This window comes from Ziziphus jujuba, chromosome 3 (genome assembly GCF_031755915.1).
Source record: "Ziziphus jujuba cultivar Dongzao chromosome 3, ASM3175591v1".
NCBI classification, from domain to species: Eukaryota; Viridiplantae; Streptophyta; class Magnoliopsida; order Rosales; family Rhamnaceae; genus Ziziphus; species Ziziphus jujuba.
The window spans coordinates 11,207,939-11,234,195 of NC_083381.1; the positions used below are offsets into that span (position 1 = coordinate 11,207,939).

General features: G+C 31.5%; 4 protein-coding genes across 5 annotated transcripts; 1 reads left to right on the plus strand and 3 right to left on the minus strand.

Moving 5' to 3' along the window:
• The first annotated feature begins 2,611 nt into the window (after positions 1 to 2,611).
• On the plus strand, positions 2,612 to 6,501 carry LOC107409897 (probably inactive leucine-rich repeat receptor-like protein kinase At3g28040). Its single transcript, XM_048478310.2, has 2 exons — positions 2,612 to 4,682; positions 4,787 to 6,501. Exons 1-2 carry the CDS (start codon positions 3,103 to 3,105, stop codon positions 6,264 to 6,266), a joined length of 3,060 nt encoding a protein of 1,019 aa, XP_048334267.2. The 5' UTR covers positions 2,612 to 3,102; the 3' UTR covers positions 6,267 to 6,501.
• Positions 6,502 to 9,374: 2,873 nt separating this feature from the next.
• Positions 9,375 to 15,033, minus strand: LOC107422252 (eukaryotic translation initiation factor 3 subunit H). Its single transcript, XM_048478184.2, has 12 exons — positions 14,865 to 15,033; positions 14,687 to 14,763; positions 14,381 to 14,497; positions 14,174 to 14,277; positions 13,489 to 13,555; positions 12,179 to 12,312; positions 12,035 to 12,083; positions 11,851 to 11,922; positions 11,668 to 11,769; positions 11,523 to 11,590; positions 10,522 to 10,674; positions 9,375 to 9,712 (listed from the first exon to the last, which is right to left on the minus strand). The coding sequence occupies exons 1-12, from the start codon at positions 14,872 to 14,874 to the stop codon at positions 9,655 to 9,657; spliced, it is 1,011 nt and encodes a 336-aa protein (XP_048334141.1). The 5' UTR covers positions 14,875 to 15,033; the 3' UTR covers positions 9,375 to 9,654.
• A 2,543-nt stretch (positions 15,034 to 17,576) lies between these two features.
• LOC107422236 (biogenesis of lysosome-related organelles complex 1 subunit 2) lies at positions 17,577 to 20,730 on the minus strand. Of its 2 annotated transcripts, none has more exons than XM_048476662.2 (3): positions 20,426 to 20,730; positions 18,077 to 18,191; positions 17,577 to 17,988 (listed from the first exon to the last, which is right to left on the minus strand). In XM_048476662.2, exons 2-3 carry the CDS (start codon positions 18,173 to 18,175, stop codon positions 17,701 to 17,703), a joined length of 387 nt encoding a protein of 128 aa, XP_048332619.1. In that variant the 5' UTR covers positions 18,176 to 18,191; positions 20,426 to 20,730; the 3' UTR covers positions 17,577 to 17,700. The 2 variants fall into 2 exon arrangements, with proteins under 2 accessions (XP_048332619.1, XP_048332618.1); XM_048476661.2 differs by having other exon boundaries at positions 18,077 to 18,195.
• Positions 20,731 to 21,575: 845 nt separating this feature from the next.
• Positions 21,576 to 25,121, minus strand: LOC107422220 (CRIB domain-containing protein RIC4). Its single transcript, XM_048477965.2, has 3 exons — positions 24,772 to 25,121; positions 24,501 to 24,644; positions 21,576 to 22,181 (listed from the first exon to the last, which is right to left on the minus strand). The coding sequence occupies exons 1-3, from the start codon at positions 24,908 to 24,910 to the stop codon at positions 21,946 to 21,948; spliced, it is 519 nt and encodes a 172-aa protein (XP_048333922.2). The 5' UTR covers positions 24,911 to 25,121; the 3' UTR covers positions 21,576 to 21,945.
• Positions 25,122 to 26,257: the final 1,136 nt, after the last annotated feature.

Consider the following 26,257-nt stretch of genomic DNA (forward strand, 5'->3'; position numbering starts at 1 on the left):
TGGCTGCTTCTTCAGAAGATGCATTCAAATTAAGGCAAATGCACCATGGCCCATATCATTCAAATTAAGGTGAAGTGTGTAATATATACAAATATACACAACACTTACACACACCTTCTCTCTCTCTCTCTCTCACTTTTCTTGGTTGTCAGTTGTTATGGCATTTGCTCTCCACAATTCCAACTATGAAACTCCACGGCTTTCTTTGTCTTGTACTTTGTCTTCCAACTATCAACACCCTTCTCAGCTAATCCTTACACCATATATGACAGTCAAAAAGCCACTGAGGGTCTCCACCCTACTGCAGCCTCTCCTTCAATACTTTATTTATTTTCAAAATTGTTGTCTTCTTATGCGCATTTGGATGCTAAGAATATATAGGACTTGTTTTGTTTAATTAACTTAATCAAACAAAAACATGATCTTGAAACAAAAGAAAAATAATAATAATAATAATAATTGCACTTTGATACCTTTTAGGCTATTGGTTTTAAAACTCACTACATTGAGTCCCTTATTTTTTATTTTCTGTATATTGATTTAATTATCATCAAATTTTTCAATATCAACCAACAAAAAAAATTCCACATGACTCAACAAGGTGTAAAATATCCAATTCAGCTTGTAAAGTCGCATTCCATACTCCTTAAAAGATTCTTCGACCAATGATTTTTAAGTTCAAATCTTTTATCCCTAATATAAAACAAATAAAATAAGATAAAACATATTAAAATTTAATAAATAATAAATTAAGGATGACCATCATGTCATAAAAAAAATTGTAAATTTAGTTGTGTACATTGAACTCTCCCTTTGATATATAATTAGAGGGTGTATGATTTCTTGGAAAAATATAAATACAACATTAATTAATTAGCTATATATATATATATTTTCATATTTTTTAGATTCACCAAATCGAATCCAAGGCGTAACAGTTAACAACTTTCCATATTAATTTTCCGTCCCAAATTAAACCTGCTTCTTCCATAGCATGGCCAAAGATGAAGCTATATTCTTTACCAGAAAGTGAAACCTAACATTCAAAGATACAAGGACAACGAAATCAACATCAAGCAATCAATGACAACATCTTTCAGTATTTCATGCTAGCTAAAATCAGAGAGAACCCCACATTAATGCTTTTTGAGTTATCAATACAAATTATAAAACAAAAAACCAATATTATATATTTATTGATGTATATATAGTTCCCCTTACTTGAATACATACTATATCGACCTGTCAATGATTAATACGTACAGATAGTTGATCACATGCTCAATGCCTATGGAATATGCAAGCAATTCTTACCTGTCTTTTAGAATAGATTTTATTGGTTAAGTTTAATTTCAAATTAAGGTGTCTATGATCAAATTATTTAAGTTGATTATTTAGTTATGGATGAGTGGTGCTTTTAATTAACATGATATTAGAGGTGCCGAGTTTTACTGCCATTAAAAAATTATTTTCACTTTTTATGTGTTGGACTTTGTATCTCATTCGACTTTGGTTTTTTACCTCTACAATTTTCAAGTCATGCTCTAAGGGAGAATATTAAAGTGTACAAACCATTGTAGGCCATCTCCTAAAAGTTTGGTGCTTTGATTAACACAAATAACCTAAAAAAATTATTTTCTTTTTCAATTCCCCTATTTTTTTTTTCTTTCACTGTGTATTCTTGTATTAGCAACAATTTGAAGCTCCAAGTTGGATGTTTTATAAAGGGGGGAAAAAAGATCTCAAAAATAGCACACTAAAACACATAAATAAAAAAATGAAATAGCACACTAAAAGTTAGACATTTGCGTGGAAGTCTATGTGCATGTAAAAGTTGGTTCACTTTCACGTGAATGCATTCAAATTTTGTTTTATTTGTTTTTATATTAAAAAAACAACTAAACCAGTGTCTTAAGTTTCAATTTGGCATTTTAAAAAATAATTTAATTAAATTAGGGCCAAATGACTATATATTTGATTGTGAATGGCAGAGAGTGAAACAAAGAGCATTGGAAGAGATGATGTGGGTTCTGCCCAATTTTGTGGTATTAAATTAAAAAAATTCTTTTTCTTATTATAGTACAATTCTGTTTAAAAAGTTTTAACCTAAACCCCAATCTTAATAAATCTTTTGGATGGGATCAAAATTATTAAAGGCCCCCATACCCCCTTAAACCCATAATCCATTTTTGCTCAAAACAAATAAATACCAGTCATAAACCTTAAAAAATGACATGGAAATTACAACCCAATATATAATATTAACCAAACATAATGGATATATGATACCTTTGTTTTCAATAATTTTTCCTAAAAATAATCAAATTGCTCACATGAATATATATTTACAAACAGAACCCAAAAAGAAGATGAGGAGGAAGATGTATATAAGTTTACGAATAAATCCAAAATTTCAGTGTGGAAAATGGCATGAATTGTGGGGTTTAAAGTAATTAAATTACATATTATTATTAGTATTTTTTTTCAGACAGAAAGTGAAGGAACAAGGGAGGAAAGAAAGCTCATGCAAACGACAAAGCAGAAGGGCCTTGCTATGCGGTGTAACTATGCAACAAGTCACCCCCTTAACACATGTATCTTGGATTATTTCTCTTTGTCACAGAGCTTCACAAACTCTCTCTCTATCTCTCTCTCTCTCTCTCTCCCTCTCTCCCTCCTCTCCCTCTACATTCTTTTTCACTGCTCACTGCCCACTCTCACTTTCTCTTCCTCCTTCCAACAATCACTGCTCACTGCCCACTCTAACTTTCTCTTCCTCCTTTCAACAATCACTGCTCACTGCCCACTCTCACTTTCTCTTCCTCCTTCCTTTCTTGGTCTTTGCAAAAACACACATAAAACAACGCCAGTTTAGTAATTCTCTTTCTTTCTTTATCTCTCTCGTGAAAAAACAGTAATAATGCTCATATAGATCCTTTTCCTTTCACTTCCAATGCAACTTTCAACAGTACCTTTAGCCATGCACTACTAGCTTATTCCCACTACCTTTACATGTCAGATATATTCTCCTCACATTATCATAGCCATAGCTAAACACCCAGATATATATATATATATATATATGTACCAGAAAGTGTATTTATGTGTACCAGATTAATGTCAATGGAGAGCTTTCTTTTATTGGTTTTGTGTTTGTTTGCCTCTTTCTTGGCTTGTTTCCAAGGCCGCGTAGCAGTTGAAGGCCTTAGTAGTACTGATATCCAGCTCAATGATGATGTTTTGGGTTTGATTGTCTTTAAATCAGACATTCATGACCCATCTTCTTATCTGTCTTCTTGGAATGAAGATGATGAATCTCCTTGCCCTTGGAAGTATGTCAAGTGCAATCCTGTCACCGGCCACGTTTCTGAGCTTTCGCTTGATGGTTTGGGATTGTCTGGAAGAATCGGAAGAGGGCTTGAGAAATTGCAGCATTTGAAGGTATTGTCACTTTCAAGTAACGATTTCAGTGGTGATATTAGTCCAGAGAAGGTTGCTCTTCCTGTTGGTCTTGAAAGACTTGATCTCAGCCACAATAATCTTTCAGGCCAGATATCAAATTCAATTGTGAATATGAACACTATCAGATTTCTTGATCTTTCAGACAATTCTCTATCAGGGACAGTCCCTGATAATCTGTTTGACAATTGCTTTTCTCTTCATTACCTTTCTTTGGCAGGGAATTTTCTTGAAGGAAACATACCAAATTCACTTTCCAAATGTCTCATTCTCAATAGCCTTAATTTGTCCAGCAATCACTTATCTGGTAACCCAAATTTTGCTTCAGGGATTTGGTTGTTCAAAAGGCTTCGACAGCTAGATCTCTCAAGCAATGAGTTTTCTGGGCCTATACCAGAAGGAATGTCAGCCATTCATAACCTTAAAGAGGTTCAAATACGGAACAATCACTTCTCTGGTTCATTACCTGCCGATGTAGGACTGTGCCCACATTTGAATAGGTTGGATTTCAGTGAAAATGAATTCACAGGAACATTGCCAGAATCTTTCCAGAGGTCCAATTCTTTAACCCATTTCAGTTTACATAATAACAATCTTGAAGGTGATTTTCCTCAGTGGATTGGTAAGTTGAGCAGTTTGGAATACTTGGACTTTTCGAGCAATGGTTTCACAGGGATCATTCCTTCATCAATGGGGGACTTGAAGTCCCTCAATTATTTGAGTTTGTCTAATAACAAGCTTGTTGGGAATATCCCATTGTCTCTTGCTTACTGTACCAAGTTATCTGTGATCCAGTTGAAGGGTAACAACTTCAATGGAAGTATACCAGAGAGTTTGTTTAATTTGGGTTTGGAAGAAATTGACATTTCAGACAACCAATTTTCAGGTTCTATCCCAAAAGGATCAGGTAGACTGTTTGAGTCTCTGAAAATATTGGATCTGTCAAGGAACAACATAAGAGGAAATATACCTGCAGAAATGGGCCTTTTCTCTAGCTTAAGTTACTTGAATTTGTCATGGAACAATCTTCGGTCAAGGATGCCTCCTGAGTTGGGTTTCTTTCAGAATCTAACAGTGTTAGATCTTCGAAGCAGTGCTCTATACGGTCCTATCCCCGGGGATATATGCGATTCAGGGAGTTTGGAGATTCTTCAGTTGGATGGAAATTCATTGAGTGGCCCAATTCCAGTTGAGATTGGAAACTGTTCATCTCTCTCCTTGCTGTGAGTAAGCTAGTAGTTTTCTCACTCAAATTCTGCAATTTTTGTTTATATATATATATATATAATCTTTGAATTGTACCAACTATGAATGCCTCTCTTTGCAGGAGCTTGTCACACAACAACTTAAGTGGTCCCATTCCCAAGTCCATTTCAGAGTTAAGCAAGCTTAAGATACTGAAAATGGAGTTCAATCAGCTGACCGGAGAGATTCCTCGAGAGCTTGGAAGATTGGAAAATCTTCTTGATGTAAATATATCATATAACAGGCTAATAGGCAGACTTCCTGTTGGGAGTATATTCCCAAGCCTGGATGCAAGTGCCTTGCAAGGAAACTTGGGAATCTGCTCTCCGTTGTTAAAGGGACCCTGTAAGATGAATGTGCCAAAACCCCTTGTTCTTGACCCAAATGCCTACCCCAACCAAGTGGATGGTAATGAGAAGCATAATGAATCTTCCATATTCACAAAATCCCATCACCACATGTTCCTTAGTGTATCGGCTATTGTGGCGATTTCAGCCGCTTGTCTGATTGCCATTGGTGTACTTGTTGTTAGCCTGCTTAATGCGTCTACAAGAAGAAGGCTTGCATTTGTGGAAGATGTATTGGAAAGCATGTGTTCCAGCTCTTCACGTTCAGGAAGTCCACCCAGCACAGGGAAGCTCATTCTGTTTGATTCTGAATCACCTCCTGACTGTATTAGCAGCCCTGCATCTTTACTTAACAAGGCCTCTGAGATTGGTGGAGGAGTTTTTGGAACAGTTTACAAGGTTTCACTTGGAGCTCAAGAGAGAATGGTAGCAATCAAGAAGCTTGTTACTTCAAATATTATCCAGTGTCCTGAAGATTTCGACAGAGAAGTTCGAGTTTTGGGAAAAGCAAGACACCAAAATCTTGTATCACTTAAGGGATACTACTGGACTCCACAGATGCAGCTACTGGTAATGGAATATGTACCAAATGGCAGCCTACAATCCAAACTCCATGAAAGACTTCCTTCAAGTCCACCACTTACATGGGCAAACAGGTTCAAAATCTTACTTGGAACAGCAAAAGGACTTGCCCATTTGCACCATTCTTTCATCCCACCAATCATCCACTACAACATAAAACCAACCAACATCCTAGTTGATGAAAACTTCAATGCGAAAATTTCCGATTTTGGACTTTTAAGGCTTGTGAGGAAACTTGACAAACACGTAGTGAGCAACAGATTTCAGAGTGCACTGGGATATGTAGCACCAGAATTAGCATGCCAGAGCTTAAGGGTCAATGAAAAATGTGATATATATGGTTTTGGTATATTGATTCTTGAGCTTGTAACTGGTAGGAGGCCTGTGGAGTATGGAGAAGACAATGTTGTGATACTAAGTGACCATGCAAGAGTGATGCTAGAGCAAGGCAATGTGTTAGAATGTGTTGATCCAAGTATGAAGGAATACCCAGAAGATGAAGTTCTACCAGTTCTCAAATTAGCCTTAGTATGCACCTCACAGATACCATCAAGCAGACCTTCCATGGCAGAAGTGGTACAAATCCTTCAGGTTATCAAAACCCCAGTTCCACAAAGAATGGAAATATTCTAAAATCTTGCATAAGCACAAAACAAGGAGATTATTACTTTTCATCATCTTTGAAACTAGTACTTCTTTTTTTCTTTTTTTTCTTTTTTATTTTTTTTGGGCTAATTTCAATTATCTTTTGGAATGGTAGAAATAATTTGCTTTACTAAGTAGCAAATTATTGGCATTCTTTTTTCAATTATTGTAAGTTTGTGACCAGTTTGCTCTGCTTATATAAAATTGCATAATTTCCTCCCAATTTCTTTTTTGGTGAAGAAACTGTTCAAATTTTGATTTTTTCACTTCTTTGTTTTGTTTGCTTATAGAACAAGAAAGTGGGGTTTCCTGGAAAATAGTTTAGATTCCATTTCCTCCAAGCAGGAAAAAAGGGGTGCTATCTGATAAAATGAATAAAATTTTTATGTTTGAATGGTACAATTTTGTGAACCTGACAAAAGAGAATGGTGAGGTGTGCATGTATCTGAAACAGTCAAAAACCCTTGTGTTGATGCAGTACCACGTCATCTAATACTTTTTGGCGTATTGGTAAAGATTCTCAAGAATTGTCAGATATTTCAGCGTCAATATTTTTATATTATATTATTATTATTCTTTTTGTGCATGGATTTTGGAAGGTTCATACCATTTCAATGTGAATTCGGGACCCACATGATGAAATAAATGAACATTGGACCATGTGAACAATTTTACAGGGTTTCGTTTTGGAGTTTTGCATAAATAATACCCTAAAAAGAATATTACAAACAAAAGTTTAATGTTGGAGAAGAAAGATTTTATTTCTAATTTGGTATTTAAAATTTTATTTGTTATTATTAAAAAATATTTTTTTATTATATTTTTGCACCTTTTCCATATAATTGTCAATCAAATTAATAAGTTTTGTTTATTTCAATTAGTTACATGGAGTATTATGGTTTTATCATTGATTGATTATACCATTAAACATTGACATTCCTGTCAAATGCGTGATATGAAATATGCACCCAAAAAAAAAAAAAAAATGTTGAAAGAAAAAGAATAAAAATTTATTGTAAGATTTCAATTTGTAAGAAAACTCTATATAGAGGACAAATAAATATCATATGGGTCTTAAATAATAAGCCAAGAAAAGATAAGTAAAATACAGAAATACAAAGACGAAGCAAAATCCAAAAGAAAAAAATCCTATTCATCCAAATTTTATTTCTATAGGTTGTTATTGGTCATGAAAGGATAGAAGATAAAAATGGAGCAATCCATATCCCAAACGACCAACAATGCTGAACGAGTAAGGCATGCTTGTATATTATATTTATAATATAACATATATAGAATTTTAACAATATCAAAGATCCTACTTATAATTAACACCATTACTATGGTGATGTATTATGTTTTACAAAAAATAAAATAAAATAAACAAATACCATTTAATACATATATATATATATATATATGTACACAAATACATATACAGAAACTGTCACATCAGAAATGATACACCATCAATATTTAAAATACAAACACATATCAAGCAAATGTTCCTTATAACAACATGATTGAGTTTGAGAAACATTCTTTCCTCAACCACCGAATTTGCCTTTCTTGTCCACAAATGGAGGCAAATATCTAATACCCGTTTCCCATATCAACATTGAAAAAGTTTATTTTCACAGGAAACAAACAAAGGTAGAAGAAAAAAGAAAAAGAAAATATTTGAGGTGTTGTAATATATATGCATGATAAGAGTTCACGGGGATTTGGATGGGGAATATAATATATGGAGGTGGGATAAATAAGGGTCACATTCAAAGCATAGATTGGATATATACATTTATAGGAAAAGTATGGCCTAAGAGGATGAAGAAAAGGAGAAGACATTGTCATTTGCTTCTGTGGTCGGTGTTATTGTGAAAGGGAAACGACAAAAAGTTTCACGGGTCTTTTTAACCGACATGGAATATATATAAATATAGATTGATAATTATATTTATATTTTATATGTACAATGTCTACCTACTCCATGATCAGATAATAACATTATAATAATATCAATAATGAGGGAACATGCCAAACATAACAACAATGCATAATTCACCCAAAAAAAGATACCAACAATGCATAAGCTCACTTCCCTCATAAATAATTCAACAAGGGCTTCACCTATAAATATAACATATATATATATATATATATATGTATATATATATATACACACAGTTCTTCAATAATGTGGATAGCCACATCTTAAATTGTTTTATATATATATATATATATATTTATATATATAATCCTCCCTAGTAGGCTTAGTTACCCAATGAAATAAAATTATATATACAAACATAGACATATAGAAATTTTTTGGTGGCCTCATTGTCTAGCCTAAAACCGATTACTTATAATTTGTGGATACATTTGCCCAATTGCATATAATTGGGCATCTACCGAGCAATAACACTCGGGAGATAAAAATTATACATAAAGTTTCATCAGTCTCCTAAAAAAAAAAAATAAAAAAAAAATAAGGGTTATTAATGTATTGAATTTACATAGACCAACTTAAGACACATTTTAGTGAATGTCCAGGATTTTGATTTTTGGGAAAGAAAATAACAAGAGAATACTGAAAATAATAATAATAATAATAATAATAATTATATATCATTTTAAAGCCAAGAACCTTTCAGAGAACAAAAAGGAAAAAACAAAGCCAAAATGAAAAATAATAATGACAACAATAATAATATTAATAATAATAATAATAAAAAGGCTCCAACAAGTCTAGACGATAAAGTTTTTAATAATATTATACATTCAAAATTTAACCATCAGGTGCAAATTGTTGTTAAATTGATCTTAAATGAAACTTCAATACATAAACATGCACAAAGTCAGTTTTAGCATACCTATAATTTTAGAAGAGATGTTCAAGAATATCAATTTCATACATGCTTAGTCATTTCTATCAAAATAGTATTACAAACATTACAAATGCAACAGGAAAAGTTAAAAACCAACCTCAACCTCAATCCCCACTCCTTTTTTTTTTTTTTTTTTTCTCTTTTTGGGCCACGAATCCTTGCAAGTTTTGTAACTATAAAAGTGGACATTTTCAGAGAAAAATACCAGGAATGCAAAAAATGACAATTTCACAACAATAATTTCATTACATCGAAATCGGCCTTTAAAGAATGGTATATAATACTAGCTCAAAATTTCGATAGAACCACTTGAGTATAAAATAGATAAAGAATATAAAGTTTAAAACAATTACAAAGCAACCCTCTAATCCATTCTCTTTCAAAACCAACAACTGCATTATAAATTCTCTCCTAATTCTAAAGACTGGAATATGGTGTGCCAAGTCTAGACTTTAGATATCATAGGTTCTTATGCAGACCATTAGTTTACATTAATTCTCATGCAAACCCTTCATCAAATACAATCTGCAGAAGCTCTGGCCAGCAACCCTGTAGAGTTTGTCACAACAGATCAAATGAGATGAACATAAACTCATAATGTCAGTTGACAGATATTGGTACAAGTGCCGAGAAAAAAAGCTTATCCAACTTCAGGGCAAAAGGCAATAGAGAACAACACACAACGAACACTCAGCATATCATATAAGGCAGAAGATTTCTTCAATATGGCTTAGGGATAATTCTGCCTTACCAAAAGTTCCAAGTATTGACCATAAGGTCATTATATATAATCCATATAATAAAGTAAAATAACAGGACTGTGGATTAAGCAATGGAAAGGGATACAATCAGACAATCAACGATCATTGCAATAATGATTTAATAAGCAGAGGATGGAGCCAAATAATCATGGAGCAGCTTGATATAAATGAGACTAGAAAATTGAATCATGCCATTTTCAGAAGTTTAGAAATAAATGAGATAAGGGAGGTTGGGGTTGCAGTGTCCAAAATGCAAAGTTACAGCCATAAGCTTATAGAGAAAAATTGAAAAATGTCAGCCTTTTTTTTTTTTTTTTTTTTTTATAAATAAAAGAATATCATGACTCGTAATAAGTTAAAAATACATGCTTGTAGTATTATAGGAAATGCATGTTTGCAAATAATTCCCGATAGGAAAGTAACTTTTAAGAGGAATTTTATGAAAAGTTATGTTCCCCAACATTATATCCCTTTGGTTTGCAAACATGATTGGTGGAATCACCAAAGAATTAACAATGTTAAAGCTTCCATGGAAAACAAAAAGCAAAGAGCAGGGCAGCATCTTTCATGCATCAGACATTGTACTCTGTAACATACCCATTAATCTGGTTGCAGTAGTTTGAAATTTGATTTGTTATAAGAAAGCTATCCAACCGCGATGGCTCAGGGACAGGCTTAAATATAGGGTTTGAAGGATCTTCTTCAGGTAAAGGATCTTCTCCTGCAGCCCTCCTTGCCATGTTCTCTGCCCTATAAAATACAGTACAGAATTCATTATATATTATGATACATTTGTAAATCATAGAAAACCGCCAATGAGTAAAAAAAGGGGATTTATACATGATAACGTCCTGTGACATGACAAACCTATTTCAAAATTAATTCAAGAGAATATAACTCACTCTAAATTTTATATAAACATGAAGCTGGTGAACGTATATTATTTGTGCATTAAGCATCCAAAATTAACAGCATTGTTCTATTTAAGTATGTTTGAGTAATCATCAATTTATCTACATGATTCAGGCATAAGTAGACAAAACACTTAGCAGCTTTATCTTGATTAAACAAAATGTGAAAGATATAATCAGTGCTGACAAATTCTGTCCGTCAAAGATCCTTCCAACATTGCGCCAGTAATAATAAAAGGGAAGGCTTAGACATGATATCTAGTTGTCAATCTCAACTCCATTTATGCTGACATGTCCAATATAGATAGCAAGCTGATATTGTACATATAACCATGATGTGGAAGAAAGGGGCACAAAAAAAAGGAGGGGCAATAAGGTGCAAATACTAAAAAGATAACTTGTATCCACATGCCTTGTCCCATTGAAACATGTGTTTAATCTTGCATGGATGTCCAAAACTAATCTGGCCATCCTTGTAATCATCTAGTTGACAACTAAAATATTTAAGCTCTATTTTCTAGACGTCAACCATGACTTTCAGAGCTTGAGAAGAAAATACTGTAATTATACCTAATGAAATATCCAGACAAAATGACTCCGCATGCGAGAATGCCAAGACCATGGCAATTTATCTACTAAAATAGCATACATAATAAAAAAATGAATTCCTAGCATGGTTATCCTTACCTTCTTTTCTGAAGCCATGCTTGCTGTTGGGCTTGCTGGCGTGACAGGTTTCGATAATAGTATTGGAACTGGAAGGAAGGAACTTATCATGTTAAACAAACATTCAATTCTCACAACAAAACCATCACAAAATGAGATTGCAGACCTTTTGCTGGTCCATCGACAAATCATCCATGCATTCAATCAGAAATTCAACATTCCTCTCCAAAAATGGATTGGTAGACAACTTCAGACGGTCATAGTCACACTACAACAAATCCAGATAAAATAAGATATAGATAGGGTTTAAAATTTATGGAAAGCAATGCAGAAACAGATCATGTACTACCTGGGTAACAGGTGAATCAGCTTCAAGCTCTGTCATAAAGGCACTGATAAGGGCAGAATTTGAAACTTTGATCTGTCAAATTCAAGCAGCAACTATTTTATAAGGATAATAATAATAAAGCACTTTTCAAGACAACAACAATAAACTTTGCCCGAAAGGAGAGAGTGAAGCCCAAAAAGCTTACAGGAATTTCTTCAAAGATATCCACCCATGACAAGTTTTTTTCCCTCAACCTATGTGCCAAAAGAGACAAAAAAATCTAAAATAAATAAATTTCTATAGCTTAATAACCTTTCCTAAGATAGCATAAAATAGAGAAATCACTTACTTCTCCCCTGTAAAATTGTTATTGCGGTAAAGCTCCATAAATGAGTCAGAAAGCTTTAGTGCCTTTAGTGCTAAGACACCTTGATTGGACTTCGAAGGATCATAAATTATGCAAACACACCTTCTAATATTCTCCTGCAATATCATATTTAAATAGAACAACCTGTAAGTGAAAATCTCAAGAAATGAAAAAAGACAAGATTAAAAAATGCACGAGGAATGAAATCAATAATATATGAAAAGGCAAATATGCAGATTCATAGTCTCCATATAAAAGCTACTAATAACTGCTAGAGTCAGAATCAATCTAGAAACAGAGGATATAAAGAAGCCCTAAAATAATAAACTTGTTAAGTAAATTTAGCCTTAAAAGGTGTTAGTCACTCCTTATATTGCTTAACCTTTTAATCATCTATTTAGTATAAAAGAACATTTTGTCCTTTTCATTACTAGTGATTCAAACAAGCATTTTCATAAAATAAAAATTAAAAAAAAAAAAAAAAAGTGATGCAAACAAGCAAAAAACTATTTGCTCAGACATTTTGAATTAATCATGTACAGAATACAATCAAATTTAGAAGTAGCATGATTCAAAGCTAAGTTAAAAGCATGCCAATAATTCCACAAATCTCTTGCACGAATATCTAAGGCAGCAATAATTCATCTTAGACTAAGTTCCAACATAATGTTCAATGTTTATGTTATCTGAAAAATAGGAGACAGGACCATTTTTAAGTTTCCTAGCCTAGCTCTTTTTTTCTCTTTCCTTCTACCCCACCTTACAGCTTGGTGTGACTTAGATCAATATTGACGCACAATGTTTTAAATAGAACCCTCTTGAATAGCAATTGCTATATTTTGCAACCACAAATTAATCCCTATTCTCATACATGATTTATCATATACCCTTGAACATTTATGCTCTTGAACCCATAAAAACTTGTCAATAAAAAAAGTGTTGCTGGCAGGGTTTAAAACTTGTGCTTTGCAAGAACTAGAACACCTTATATTCAACTTTCCCACTCTAACTTGCAAGTATTACAGTTCTACAATCCCAAGCCCATAAACAAACCTCTAAAGCCAACCGTATAAGCAAAGATAAAAACAAATCTACATCTGCCATGTGTTGCAAGTGTTAGTTCATGTGGATTTTTAATCTTGAGCCAGAAAATAGAACTTATAAAGGGATCTGAAACAGCAAATTCAACAAACATATATATATATATATATACATATATATATATATATATATATATTATATTTCACGGAATTATAATTATAAGTCATAACATTGAGTTCATAGTCCATTACCTGATAGTTCATAAAGGTCTCAATTAGTTCCACTGTTTGGTATGAACCTAGTAGCGTTGATTGATACCTGAAACATTTGAGAGGAATTTTATGCCTCAAAGAAAATAATAGCACAAGACCAAGTTGAAAAGACACAAAATCAAAAATAATACACACAAAAACACGACAAACAGGACAAAATCTTGTTTCTTGGCAGGCAAGGTATGCTATAAAATGATATAATAACAACTTAAAAATATCACTCTATATGTTTATAATAGTTTCTTAAAAAAAAAAAAAAAAAAAAAAAACCTCAAAATGAAATAGAAAAAGAATGAAGAATTTTGGAGATTATTAACATATTTTTATATAGTCAAGCATCAATTCTAATGAAAATATGAATTTGAAGAAAGATTATGTATTCATCCAAAGATGCTTTCGCAAATGGCTATAGAAAATTGTATATTTAGTTGTTAGTTTAAGAAATTCACTTAAAATAAAATTAATATCATAACATCATCAAGGCAATGTGGATTCTATTGTAAATTTGTAATGTAAGATAACCTCAAGTGGCAGACTGCAGTTGATTCCATGTATTGAAGTCTATGTTTTTAAGTTAATATAAAACTATTAAAAAAAATAAAAATTCCTATACTGCATTCATTGAAAATGCTTTATTTCGACAGGTACAAGAGTGTTAATTTACCATCCAACAGTGTTATTGTCAACATTAACCTCTCTCAAACATCTCATCATCTCAAGCTGGTAATTAGCACCTTCAGCTTCAATCTCCTCATCCTCCTCTCGAATCTAGTTTTACAAAAAGCAAATTGGTAATTAAACAGAAAAAAAAGGGGTATATAAAGCAACTTCCCAAATATATTCTGAGAGATGAACGAACAAAATATCATACCGGAAAGGGGAAACAGTTAGTAACTTCAAGAACACTGCCCACGTCTAATCCAAGAAGTTGCCCTGTAACCAAAGCAGGCGAAAACTCCTTGCAGTGTTTGATTATCTTTAAGATAACCTGTACAAACAATATATTCATAAAACAAAGAACAAAAAGACCAACCAAAACAGGTGCACAAACTAAGAAACAAACACCCAACTCAATTTCATTGAAAATAAAACCAATTCTCTTCTAAGTGCACTAACAGGCTGATGAAATTTTCGATCTTTCAGTAAAAACAGATCAAAAGAGAGAAAAGAAGAGTACCAGTCCCTCAATCTGAACAACTCTGAGAGGGGAAGCAACCTCCTCCGTAGCTGCTACCTGAAGGAAAGACCTTGCCACTGCCACATACCGTAAGAAGAAAAACAATCAATCACCAATTCAATTATATCAGTACAAACACATACAAATAAAAATAAAAATGAGAGCTTTTTGTACGTACTGTTCGCCATGATTGAGTTTCCCAAGGAAATAGAAGAAATTCAGCTGACAGCGAAGAAGAAGAAGAGTAGCGCTTTGTTTGAAGGGTGTTTTTCTTGCTCTCTCTCTCTCTCCTCTGCAGCTGAACCTCCGGATCGAATCGAATACGAGAACAGTTACCAAAACCAAAAACCCTAGTCCCTAATCTGAGGAATACTGGATATGGATATTGGACTTGGATTCGGGTTTACCACGGTGATCCGTATATATGGACCGTCCTATTAAGATTTTTAAAATTTTTAATTTAAATTTTTTTTTGGTTATAAGGTCCAAATTATATACATTCATCAAAAAAAAAAAAAAAAAGGTCCAAATTATATACAATCTCGCACATTCAAAAGGCATATAGCCCAAAAAAATGTATTTTTCTTTTAATTTTAGAAAAAAAGGGAATTGGAAAAATAAATAATAAATTGTTATAGCATATATAGATGATTTGGCATTTGCTTATCAAAATATTTAGAATAAATTAATAATAACTTCATTTTGCAATATATGAAAGAAAGAAAGTATATGAAATAATAAAAACCAATGAAAAAGTTTTGAACTAAGAAAGTGTTTATGCAATTTACCCATTACATTTTATGTATTATATATTTATATATATATATAAATAATTTGAAAAACTTTTGTTTGTGTCTTAGAATACACCATTCACATTTTGAACAAAAACTATGTGCCATTTATGATTTGGTATTGAAAATTTACTTTAAATTTCCAAATTCATCAAATTCTAAAATATAAAATTTGATAAATGGGACAATATAAAATTATTATAGTAAAAAAAGGATTATTGCAACAATTAAAACTTAAAATATGAGTTAAATTCAAATTTACACTTTTTATTAAAAAAAAAAAGATTTACACTCTTGTAATAGGAAAAATATAGAAAATGAAAAGGACATAGCTGTAATAATGGTAAAGTTTCAGGTTAAAAATGTAATTAGAGGAAAGTATATATACAAAAGGGCCAAAATCCATGAGAGTTGTGTGTATAAATAGTAAAGAAAGCAGAAATTGAAACCCTAAAAGGGTCTTCTTTTAAATGCAAAAGATAAGACTGCGTTTGGTTGTGGAAATTTCCCAATAGACGTAGGATTTTGAGGAAAGAGGATCTGATAACAAACAATGGGCATCTCAGAAAGCCAGTGCTCTTTGCTTCCCATCTGCTCTTGGCTCGCTATGATGCCTACACTTTCTTTGTCTTCTTCTTTGTTTTTCTCTTTTTATTTTTTGTTAGTCTTTTCAAATCAACTTTCAAAATCCTGATTCTTAACTCTCTCATTTCCCTTTTTTTTTTTTTTTTAATTTGAATTTTTGAGGTTCTGGGTTCTTTTTATTTTAAAAAAGATTATGGGGTATGAATTGTCTGATATTTATTGAATTTTATGTATTCGAAGCTTCAGAGAAAAAAAAAATTTATGGAATATGATTTTTGGAAGGTCTCTGTGTGTCTGTGTGTATGTGTGTGTATTTGTTTTCCTTCTTTGGTAGGTCAATTTCTTAGTATTAGTTCATGGTTCCAATTTCATCTGATTTTTTGAATGGTTGAAAAAATTGAAGTTCTGTTATTCTCAGGTTTTTAGTTTATTTATACAAGTTGTTTTTATTCCACTACTATTATGTTATTGAAATAAATTGATAAAGGTGGTTTATTCCACATCAACTATATTTTCTCTGAAACAATTATAATGACAATTTTTTTCCTTAATTTCAAACACTGATTTTCCTTGTTAACAGAAACAGAAAAATTAAATATAGAGTTTGTGGACTTTCTTTCCTTCCTCCCCCCGCCCCCCCCAACCAACAAGTTGTGAACTTGATACACTACCAAGAAAAAAAAAAAGCCTAATAACAACAAAGCTCGTTTAAATTTTGATGCTTTGACCAAAATAAAACGATTTTCGAAATTCTAAGTACTTTAAGTTTTGAAAGTTAGGAAAAGAGCCAGTGAGACAACCTTAATGATAATCACCAGGGGGGAAAAAAAATTACTAATAAAGAAAGAAAAAAAAAATCAAGCCAAAAAAAAAAAAAAATTCTAACTAGAGATGGGAAATTCACCAATAATAACACAATTAGATGATACCTGGAAATTAGCAGTAAATGGTGTTTATAGAAATTTTGGTTTATGCAGACGAAGGACTTGAAGAAACTATTGACAAATTCTTTTTATTTGTGATACAAAAATGACTCATAAGTTGAATTAATTTAAATAACTTTATATTTTAATATATATTAAAATGTAAAAAACAATAAAATAATAATGTTTTATTTAAATAAGTTAGATTGGCCAATTGGTTTAATTGCCACCTTCAAAACCAGTCTACAATCTTGATTGACTTGAGATTTTCTTAAGCAGAGACTGCCAGAATACAACCCATTTGGAAAACGGGCATATATCCATTTTTAAGCCTGTTTATGTTACAGAGCAAGACTACTTTAAATTCAGACTAATCAAATTGGAGTGACGAGACTTCTAATGGTCCAAACCAATCTAATCTAATCTAATCTAATCCTCTAACACAAACGGATCCTTAAGACTTTCTCAAACATTACAACTTTTGTATTGTGAATCATTAGCTTTATATTACTCCCAAATTAAGGGCTCAAAATTGATTGAGTTAAACTAGACCAGCATACCAACTATTTTAAGTTTATCCCATACACTAAATCCATCAGAATCATGAATTTGTATTTATCAGATAAACAAACCAAAAAAGTTGTTTAATGCGACACCAACTCCATGATGTACAATTCCTCCTAAAAACTGAACAAAGTAATAAAAGCTTTACAGTTTAGGAGGAAGGTGGTGCTGGTGGTGGTGGATGAAATTGATACACAGATTGAACTTTGGATTCCAAAGTAGACACGTATCTGTCAAGCATTGAGATTACAGCTTCAAATTCAGTCACTTGTTGCTCTATAACTTCTATTTGTTGCACATACTCATCAAAGTTACCACTTTTGGATTTCAACTGTTCAACATATACCCTTAAACCGGATGCCACATCGCCAAAGCCTTTGTATTCCTCTGCCACCCGGAGATTCATCTTCTCCAAAAGGTCCAGCTGATTATTTGTGCCCTGACAACATTACAGCAAGTTCATTGTTATTTATGTAATTTTAAGATCCAACATTTTATCCAACATTTTACAGGAGGGAGACAAAAACCTGCAGCTCAGATGTGATCATGGTAGACATGGCATTAAAGAGATCATTCAGAGACTCTGCAAGCTCATCCCTATGAGGTTGCTGATCCTTTTCAGCCATTTGGCACGAGTCCACACTGTCTTTTTGAAGGAAAATTAACTTTTATTAGCATATTTAGTTTTTGCTGAGAGATATTCTGTTAGAGTCATCATGAAATCGTGTCTTTAAATATCAACTTTATACTCACTTAAAGGCAGTTTGAAACTAAGTCAGTTTAGGCATGGGCAATAATGGTACAAAACAGTTTCATGAACATTTTTCAGAGTCAATCTAATAATATGTGCTAGTTTCTTTTAAAGGAGAATAAAAATCACAAATATGTTAATGTTTAATAATGCGTGCTAATGACTATGATCAACTGGCAAAAGTTTGACTGATAGCATACTTAAAGCTAACCGATGCATAAAACCATATGAGGCCTTGATTCAGACTAGGCGATAGATGATTGGTAACTGAGCCTCTATGTCTCATGCTCTTCAAAAATGGAATGAAAATAAGCTAGGAATATGCCAAGAAAATATTATTGAACTGGAGAGAGCTCTTAAGACATTAAACTTAAATGACCTTCATTTGAAAAGAAAAATTAAAAAAAATAAATAAATAAATCAAAAAGAAAACTAGCTCTAGAAGAACAAACAAGAAAGAGAGCATTTGCAGCATTTCTTGTGCAAAGGACGTGTCTGACACAAAAGAAGGTATGAATTCTCTCAAAGCCCTGGAACCATATGGTATGAATACGTTATTCAGCAAACAGTTAGGAGTATTCTGGGGAAAAACATAAATTTGCTGAAAGCCTTTCAGAAACAAATTGTCTGCCTAAGGTATCAACTTTATTTCTGCTCATCCCTGAGGTAACAAACGCTTAAGACTGGAATACACTAAGACCCACCAGTTTATGTAACATTTGCTGGAAACTGATTTCATAAATTACTTTTCAAACATGAAATTCCCTTCTCTTGAATTTTATCCATCATGGAAGGACTCTCTTCCTTGTAGCCTGATTGACGAGGAAGAAGAAGGGCCAAAGTTATTTGTTATGGGGACGAAGCTTGATATGAGAAAGCATAAACCTAGCGTCAAGATACGTTTATTAATAAGATCCATCAGTGTATCTCTTCCAACTCTTAATGGTTGCTCATGGAATAGATTTCAAAAGAATAAAGGGCTTTCCTTATCTATTTACTTTTGGCTTTATCAATAATGATAGCCAAAGAAATGACTAAACGTTTTCTCGAAGAAGTTAGGGTTACTGTTGCTGCACCTGCAACATCCAATTGCTTATTTGCTGACAAAACCATTTTTGCAATTTAGCCATGATACTCCACTATTTTTTTCTCCAGCAATGTCAAAGAAAGGCTTAGAGCATCTCTTAATGAAGGAAGGGTTTGAAATATATGAAGAAAGATTCTTTACATTTGGCAATGGCCCTCCATTCAGAAAGATGAAGCAGCTAGTGTAGTCCTAGGAGAATTAACAAAGCATGATGGATTTTTCATTTCCTTTATACTTTTTTCAGAAACTGAACAAAAACAAGGAATACAAACTGCAGTTTGCACCAATCAACAATTAGACATTGGAACAGATAGAGGAAGAGAGAGTCAACTTCCACACAAATGGATCAAATACCAAAAAAAAATTTCTATACTACTATAATAGTTCCGATGAAACAACACATAAAGATCTAAAATGTCAAGAATTAAATATTACAAAACACACACCACAACGTCCAGGTAATTTATAAACATCCAACGAATTTATCATAGAGATTAATTCTAGTGATCATTCTGGTGATATTCACTAAAGGAAATGCTTTTATCAAAATGGGGTGCAGAATATTAAAATATTCTATAAGTATGCGTTTGTTTACATGTTACATACTTTAAAAAATTCATTTTCTGCATGTAAGCCCTAGTTGTTTCATTTTACATTGCTTGCAGAGTAGATTCACAAGAAACAAGGAATAATGCATTTTGTCAAATAGATTAGCTTCAAACCTTATGCTTGAACAAAAATCTTCTTTAAGAATGGAAATTATTCCTTGCAACACTTATTGATTCATTTAGAGGCAAAAACAAACCCAGAAACAACACTAGCTTAACATGATTAGTCGTTGACAATCCATAACCATTTGGATTGCTAATTTTCGGATGCGGGTTTCAAAGAAAACTATCAAGAAAGAGCAAATATAATTTTTTTTTTTTTTTTAAGTTTTTGTGAAAATGTTTAAACACGAACATAGTGCAAAAAATCTCAGTTGAATTACGAAAATTTCAGAAGCAAAAACAGGGAACAGAGGGAACTTTCACTGACCTTGGGTGAAAGCACGGTTTGAAGTCCAACAATGGCTTCCAACAGCTGAGAGAGAGAGAGAGAGAGAGAGAGAGAGAGAGAGAGAGAGAGAGAGAAGGGGGAAAAAGAGAAGAAGACGCAGGCGATGGAGAAACCTAAAGACGGTTACCCAGATTGGTAGGGTTCCGGTGGCAGATTTGTCGGACGGCTAGTTTCGGCGGCGAACACCGATCGTTCTACCGGCTCTGTTTTTTCAATCTCACTCCTCTTCAACAGCAAAAAACTATAATATTTACCATCCAAACGGGGCTTGAGGTGTGAAATCATAATTTTATTATTATTATTATTGTTATTATTATTATTATTATTATTTATGGAAAAGTAAAGAAAGGTGAACTTACTCAGTGACAATAAAAATAATTTTCTTATTAGTTCTGAGAATAGGATTTGATTATTTCATAAAATTGAAAATTACTTTTTAGTGTAAAATTTAAAGGAGTACCGCATGGGTGGGTGGATGTGTGTTTTTTTATTTTAAATATAAAAAATGATTTTTTGAAAAATATTTTTCAAGAGTGACTTATTTGCGATTTTTATTAAGAATTAGCTTTATAAAAATAAATCAAACATCTTTACTAAAAAGTGTTAAAATCAACAAACAAATTAACAAAATGTATTGTACGTATGCATTATTAATTGACCTTTTAAGGTTGAACAATTTTGCAATTTGGTTTTGGTCTCTAATAATTTTCTATGAAATTTTTGGTCCCCATATAAAAGATGATTGTGCTATTTAAATCTGAACTATAAGTAATAATTATACTAATAGGACAATTTCAAATTATAATTAAGACATTGCAGGCTCTTAATTTTACATTTTGCATAAATTTGGATGAAAAAAATAATGTTATTCATCACCATAATTTTCCCTTGATGATAATTAGTTTTAATATGAATGACACTTTTATTATGAGAGTTACCACATCACCATTTAGATTTCACTTTTATCTTTTTTAACTTTGAAGTTATCTAAATCATTCATTAATTTTTCTTTTAACAACAAAAAATCATTCACTAATTAATTACCATATAAGTATAGAATAGTCATATTAGGCATTGATTATCACTAAAAACATTCACAATGGTATTTTTTTTTTTTTTTTTTTTTGGGGACATTACAATTGAAAGTTAGAACATTAAAATTTGTTATACATACAGATGGATGATTCCCACCCTTCTTATGCAATAAAACCAATCCTTAAACAAATTCTACAAAAGTCAACTAGTTTCTCAAAGTTCGAAACAGAGAGAGATAGTTTCAACAACAATAAAAAGAAAAAGAACAAATTGAATATTTCATGTCAACATTGTTTTGATCTCTATATATGAATTCCAAGCACACAATCTAATCTTTTTTTTTTTTTTTGGCCTTCCTTCTTCCTCACAAAAACGCTTTCATTGTCTAACAATGAGAGGACAAAGAAATAAAACCTATAAATCATAAAAAAGAATCAATCTTTGAATTAATTGAGATTTTCTCTTTAACTTTGAAGGTCAACAACAAGAGGTTGCTGAGACTGTGCAGCCATGGCAAGCTCAAACTGTTTGAAAGAAATAGAAGGAAAAGAAAGCAATTCTGGAGCATTGAGATTTTCCCAACCCCTTATAGGGTTTGTAGTGGCTGACCCATCCAATCCTATGTGTGTCACATGCTTCACATCCGTTGGAAATCCAATATCAATCTCCTTTTCAATTTCCTCAATCTCTTCTTTATAAACTACAAAATTTTCAAGTAGTCATGGAGCCGATTAAAAACTTGGAAAATTTAATTCACAGTTATAAAGAATATTGAATAAAGAATAATTTAAGATGTAATTATATAACATTTTTAGATGCTTTGTCTATAGCTATGTGAGATAACTAGATAGAAAATCCACACAAAAAAAAAAAAAAAATGCTATACCTACTCGTGATGGGTTTCCTTTTGTATACTTAATTAAAACCTTATGTTTAATTAACACCACTTCTTTTTAGATATACAATTACATCAATAATTTTCAAAAACTATCAGGACTTTTTCAAGTTTATTATATATTATAACAATTGGGAAAAAAACTCCCATGGAAAAGGGCATGCAAAAGGTCAATCCAATAATATATATATATATATATAAGTGGATCATGCATGGATGTCAAATCTTATTTTGTTTTTTCTTTTTTGAATAAAAAACGTTTTATTTAAGAAGAAGAACTAATAGAAAAATCAGCCTGGATATTTTGAAGAAGCCAATCCGAGCCCTCCTCATTCCAAGATTAAAAAAGTTAATAAATAAAAAAAAATGAAAAAACACAAAACAAAAATCTAAATAAATAGCAACACGAGCAATCTCATGAGCAATGATTTGTTTATCTCACAAGGTGCAGAAACACAACTATAAATGTTGAGGTGGTGTTATTCAACAAAGGATTTTTATATGAAAATGTAGTAGTAGTAGAGTTAGACCATGTATTGGTCCATCATACATTGAAACTTTGTTAATTAATTTGTTTGTTTGCCATATATTTATATATTACTTTATTCAGAATTTTGGATAAAATTTTTACTTAAGATTAACTAATATCCGACATTAAATCAATTATAAAGCTACCCCATAGAGCTCAAAGGTTGATAAGTTTACTGTGCACCAAATGAGATTGTTTTAAATGGCTTGTGAAAACTCTAGTGGATATATACCAAGACTCTTTTTTTATTTATAGAGGCTATGTTTAAGAGGACATACGTATCACAAGATGTTTTAAATTAATGTATAAATATATGTTTGGTTTATAGAATAAATATAAGAATAGAATAACTATTTCATAGATTTTGTTTTTCTTGTATTTGATAAGTTTTTAAATTTCATAGTAATTATTGTAGATATGTTTTTGTTTAAAAGAATATTAATTCCTCTTAAAACCTCCAAATTTCTATTGTTATGTTTTAATCTTGATAAATTTTGAAATATGTTTTAATCTTGATAAATTTTGAAATATATTTACTTTTAGATTTATACTGATTATGATATACTAAAGATATATAAATAAATATAATTTTTAACTTTTAATTAATTTTTACCAAATTTGAATATTCTTGGAAAACAAACATTTATAAAGGTTAAAATTTAATTTTAAATCAATATTTTTATCAAATATATAAATAGAAATTATCTTCCTCTTTTTTTTTTTTCTATTTTATATTCTCATGAATAATTATTTTTATTTTTTAAAAAATAATTATTTTGTATACCAAACATGACAAACAAATATTAAAATAAATAAATAGATGTTATAATAAATAATAAAATCATGAAAACAATAGTCCTAATTGCCTGACCACTATTCTAGCATCAAAGTTTTGGCTGCAAGCACATGATGGGTCATTGAATACGACCTGCATAGAAGGAGACCTATACCAAACTGTGTATCTACTTGGCCAACATTGTGAACTTGAAGCATACAGTTCAACAATAATATTAAAAAAAAGTAAAATACACATATTATCTTAATAAATTATATTAAAAATATTGTTAAATAATTACTATCTAGCTAGTGCTCTTTCCCTGTTCTTTCCCTTGTGAAATCCAGCGTTAAATTAGAGAGTTTTCTATTTGGCATGGTATGTTTCCCGATAAAAGAAACTGTAATAATTTGGAGTCTATCATTTGGTATAAGATTAGTTCACCGACCAAATCAATGAATATGCAATAAAATTATAATAGGTAATAAATATTTTTGGACAAACAAAACACAGTTAATATCAATCAATTAGGCTAATAAAACATATTTAATAAAATGATTTTATACTTCCTTTGTCAACTTTTAAATTGCTCAAAAAGTTGGATATCTAAGTTTATATAGATCTACTTTGTCCAAAAAGAATTTTAGCATCTCAGTAATAAATTCATACTAAAACTTTATTTTATTTTTAAATTTCAGTTTTTAAACAAATCAAAAGCTTATAAAGGATGTAGGGATGCTAAAAAACCTGACTAAATAATACATATAAATATATATATATATATATATACATATATATATATTATAATATATCCACTTACCAAACAATTGAGAAAAACTTTTAATGCTTCTTATCAATCTGTGCATGCCATTTGAAATGTTAGGCTTTGGTAGAGCTAGAAAACTGAAACTGTTCTTCACTTTCACTAATTTGGATGAACTTGTCTCTTCTTTTTCTCGTGTTCCTAATTACGAAAATACACACCAAAATATATGCCCAAAATCTATTCAGATTAATACCAACAAAGAAAAGTAGCGAGGAAAAAAAAAAAAAAAAAGAAGAAGAAGAAGAAGAAGAAAAGAAAGCGATACTTATTAGAGGAGGGTTTGGCTCTGATTTTGTTTTTTTAGCTTTAATGCCATTTTTGGTGCGAAGAGCAATGCTGGAATCAGAAGAGCAACCAATGGCAAAAGGAAGAATCACAAATCTTTCCACAGTATGATCTTTCATATTCCTTTCAAAACCCCAATTCAAATGATATCAAGAAAAACTCATCTACTAAAAATCATTGAATAGAGAAAACTAGTGGAAGATTCTTGCTATATATATAATATTATTCAAAGGTATGATATGAATATATATATATATATATATATACAGATGGAAAATATATAATAAAACGAAAGTGGGTTATGTTACATTGGTCTAGACAGTTTCCTGTTTGGCTTTATAAGGAAGATAGAATAATTTACATGTGGAAAATCCCTAACTAGTTTGGTGTATTGAGAAGAGAGAGAGAGAGAGAGTTGCAAGATATGATTGGGGGATGGAGTGGGTGTTAGAGTTGTTAGTTGGCCAGAATTTGAGCAACTCAACCTACTTTTTTGGTGATATTTGCAAGTGCAATTTTGACGGATTATATTTTAGATGCCATTTTTGGAGCCCACAGTGACCAAACTTAATTTTGTTTCAGTAAACTGTTCATGATGATAATTCTATAGTGGTGGTGGGGGCTAACTTTGCTTGCCTTGCCTCTCTTGGAGACCAAGCCATTTATTGTGATGATAATCACTACTTTCTTAAATATTATTCTAATCTCTTATGATTTTTTTTTTAAAATTTTTGATTTAGTTTTTGGAAATATGAATAACTTTGAATTTAATTGGTGGAGTGGAGTGAATCATAAGGGACTTCACTAACTAGGGATTCAAATATAGATTTTGAGTATTTCTTGGTTTTGAAGAAGGAAGACTATCGTGTTTGCGAAAAACTCTTTTTTCCTGTTGAAGGCAGAGATTGGATTGGTGATTTTAACACACTTGAGATGAGACCACTTTGTTTAATATTTAATATATATATATATATATATATGGAAATTTTATGGTGAGAACCGTCCGCATGAGGACTATAGTATTAGTGACGGTTTTTCATAGTATTAACGATAGTTTTTTAGAAAATCGTCACTAATACTATGAAAAACCGACACCAATACTGTGGTCCGCATGAGAACCGTCCGCATCATAGACGGACTGTGTATATATATATATATTTGTTTTATCAACAGTGACAAATATTTTTTTTTTACAATTTAAATTTCTATTTTTAATTTATTGCAATTTGACCATTATTATTATTATTATTATTATGATGATGATGATGATGATGGTGGTGGTAATAATGGTCAACAGTTTCATCCTATGCAACCCATGTAATTCAAATACTTCTTATATCAAATTACAATTAATTAAATACAAGGGTATGAAAATATAAATTTCGGAAACAAAAGGACATAAATTACAGAGAAATCAAAAGTAGCTAGAGGATCCAAATCAAAACAAATGGGACCAAATCGGGTTT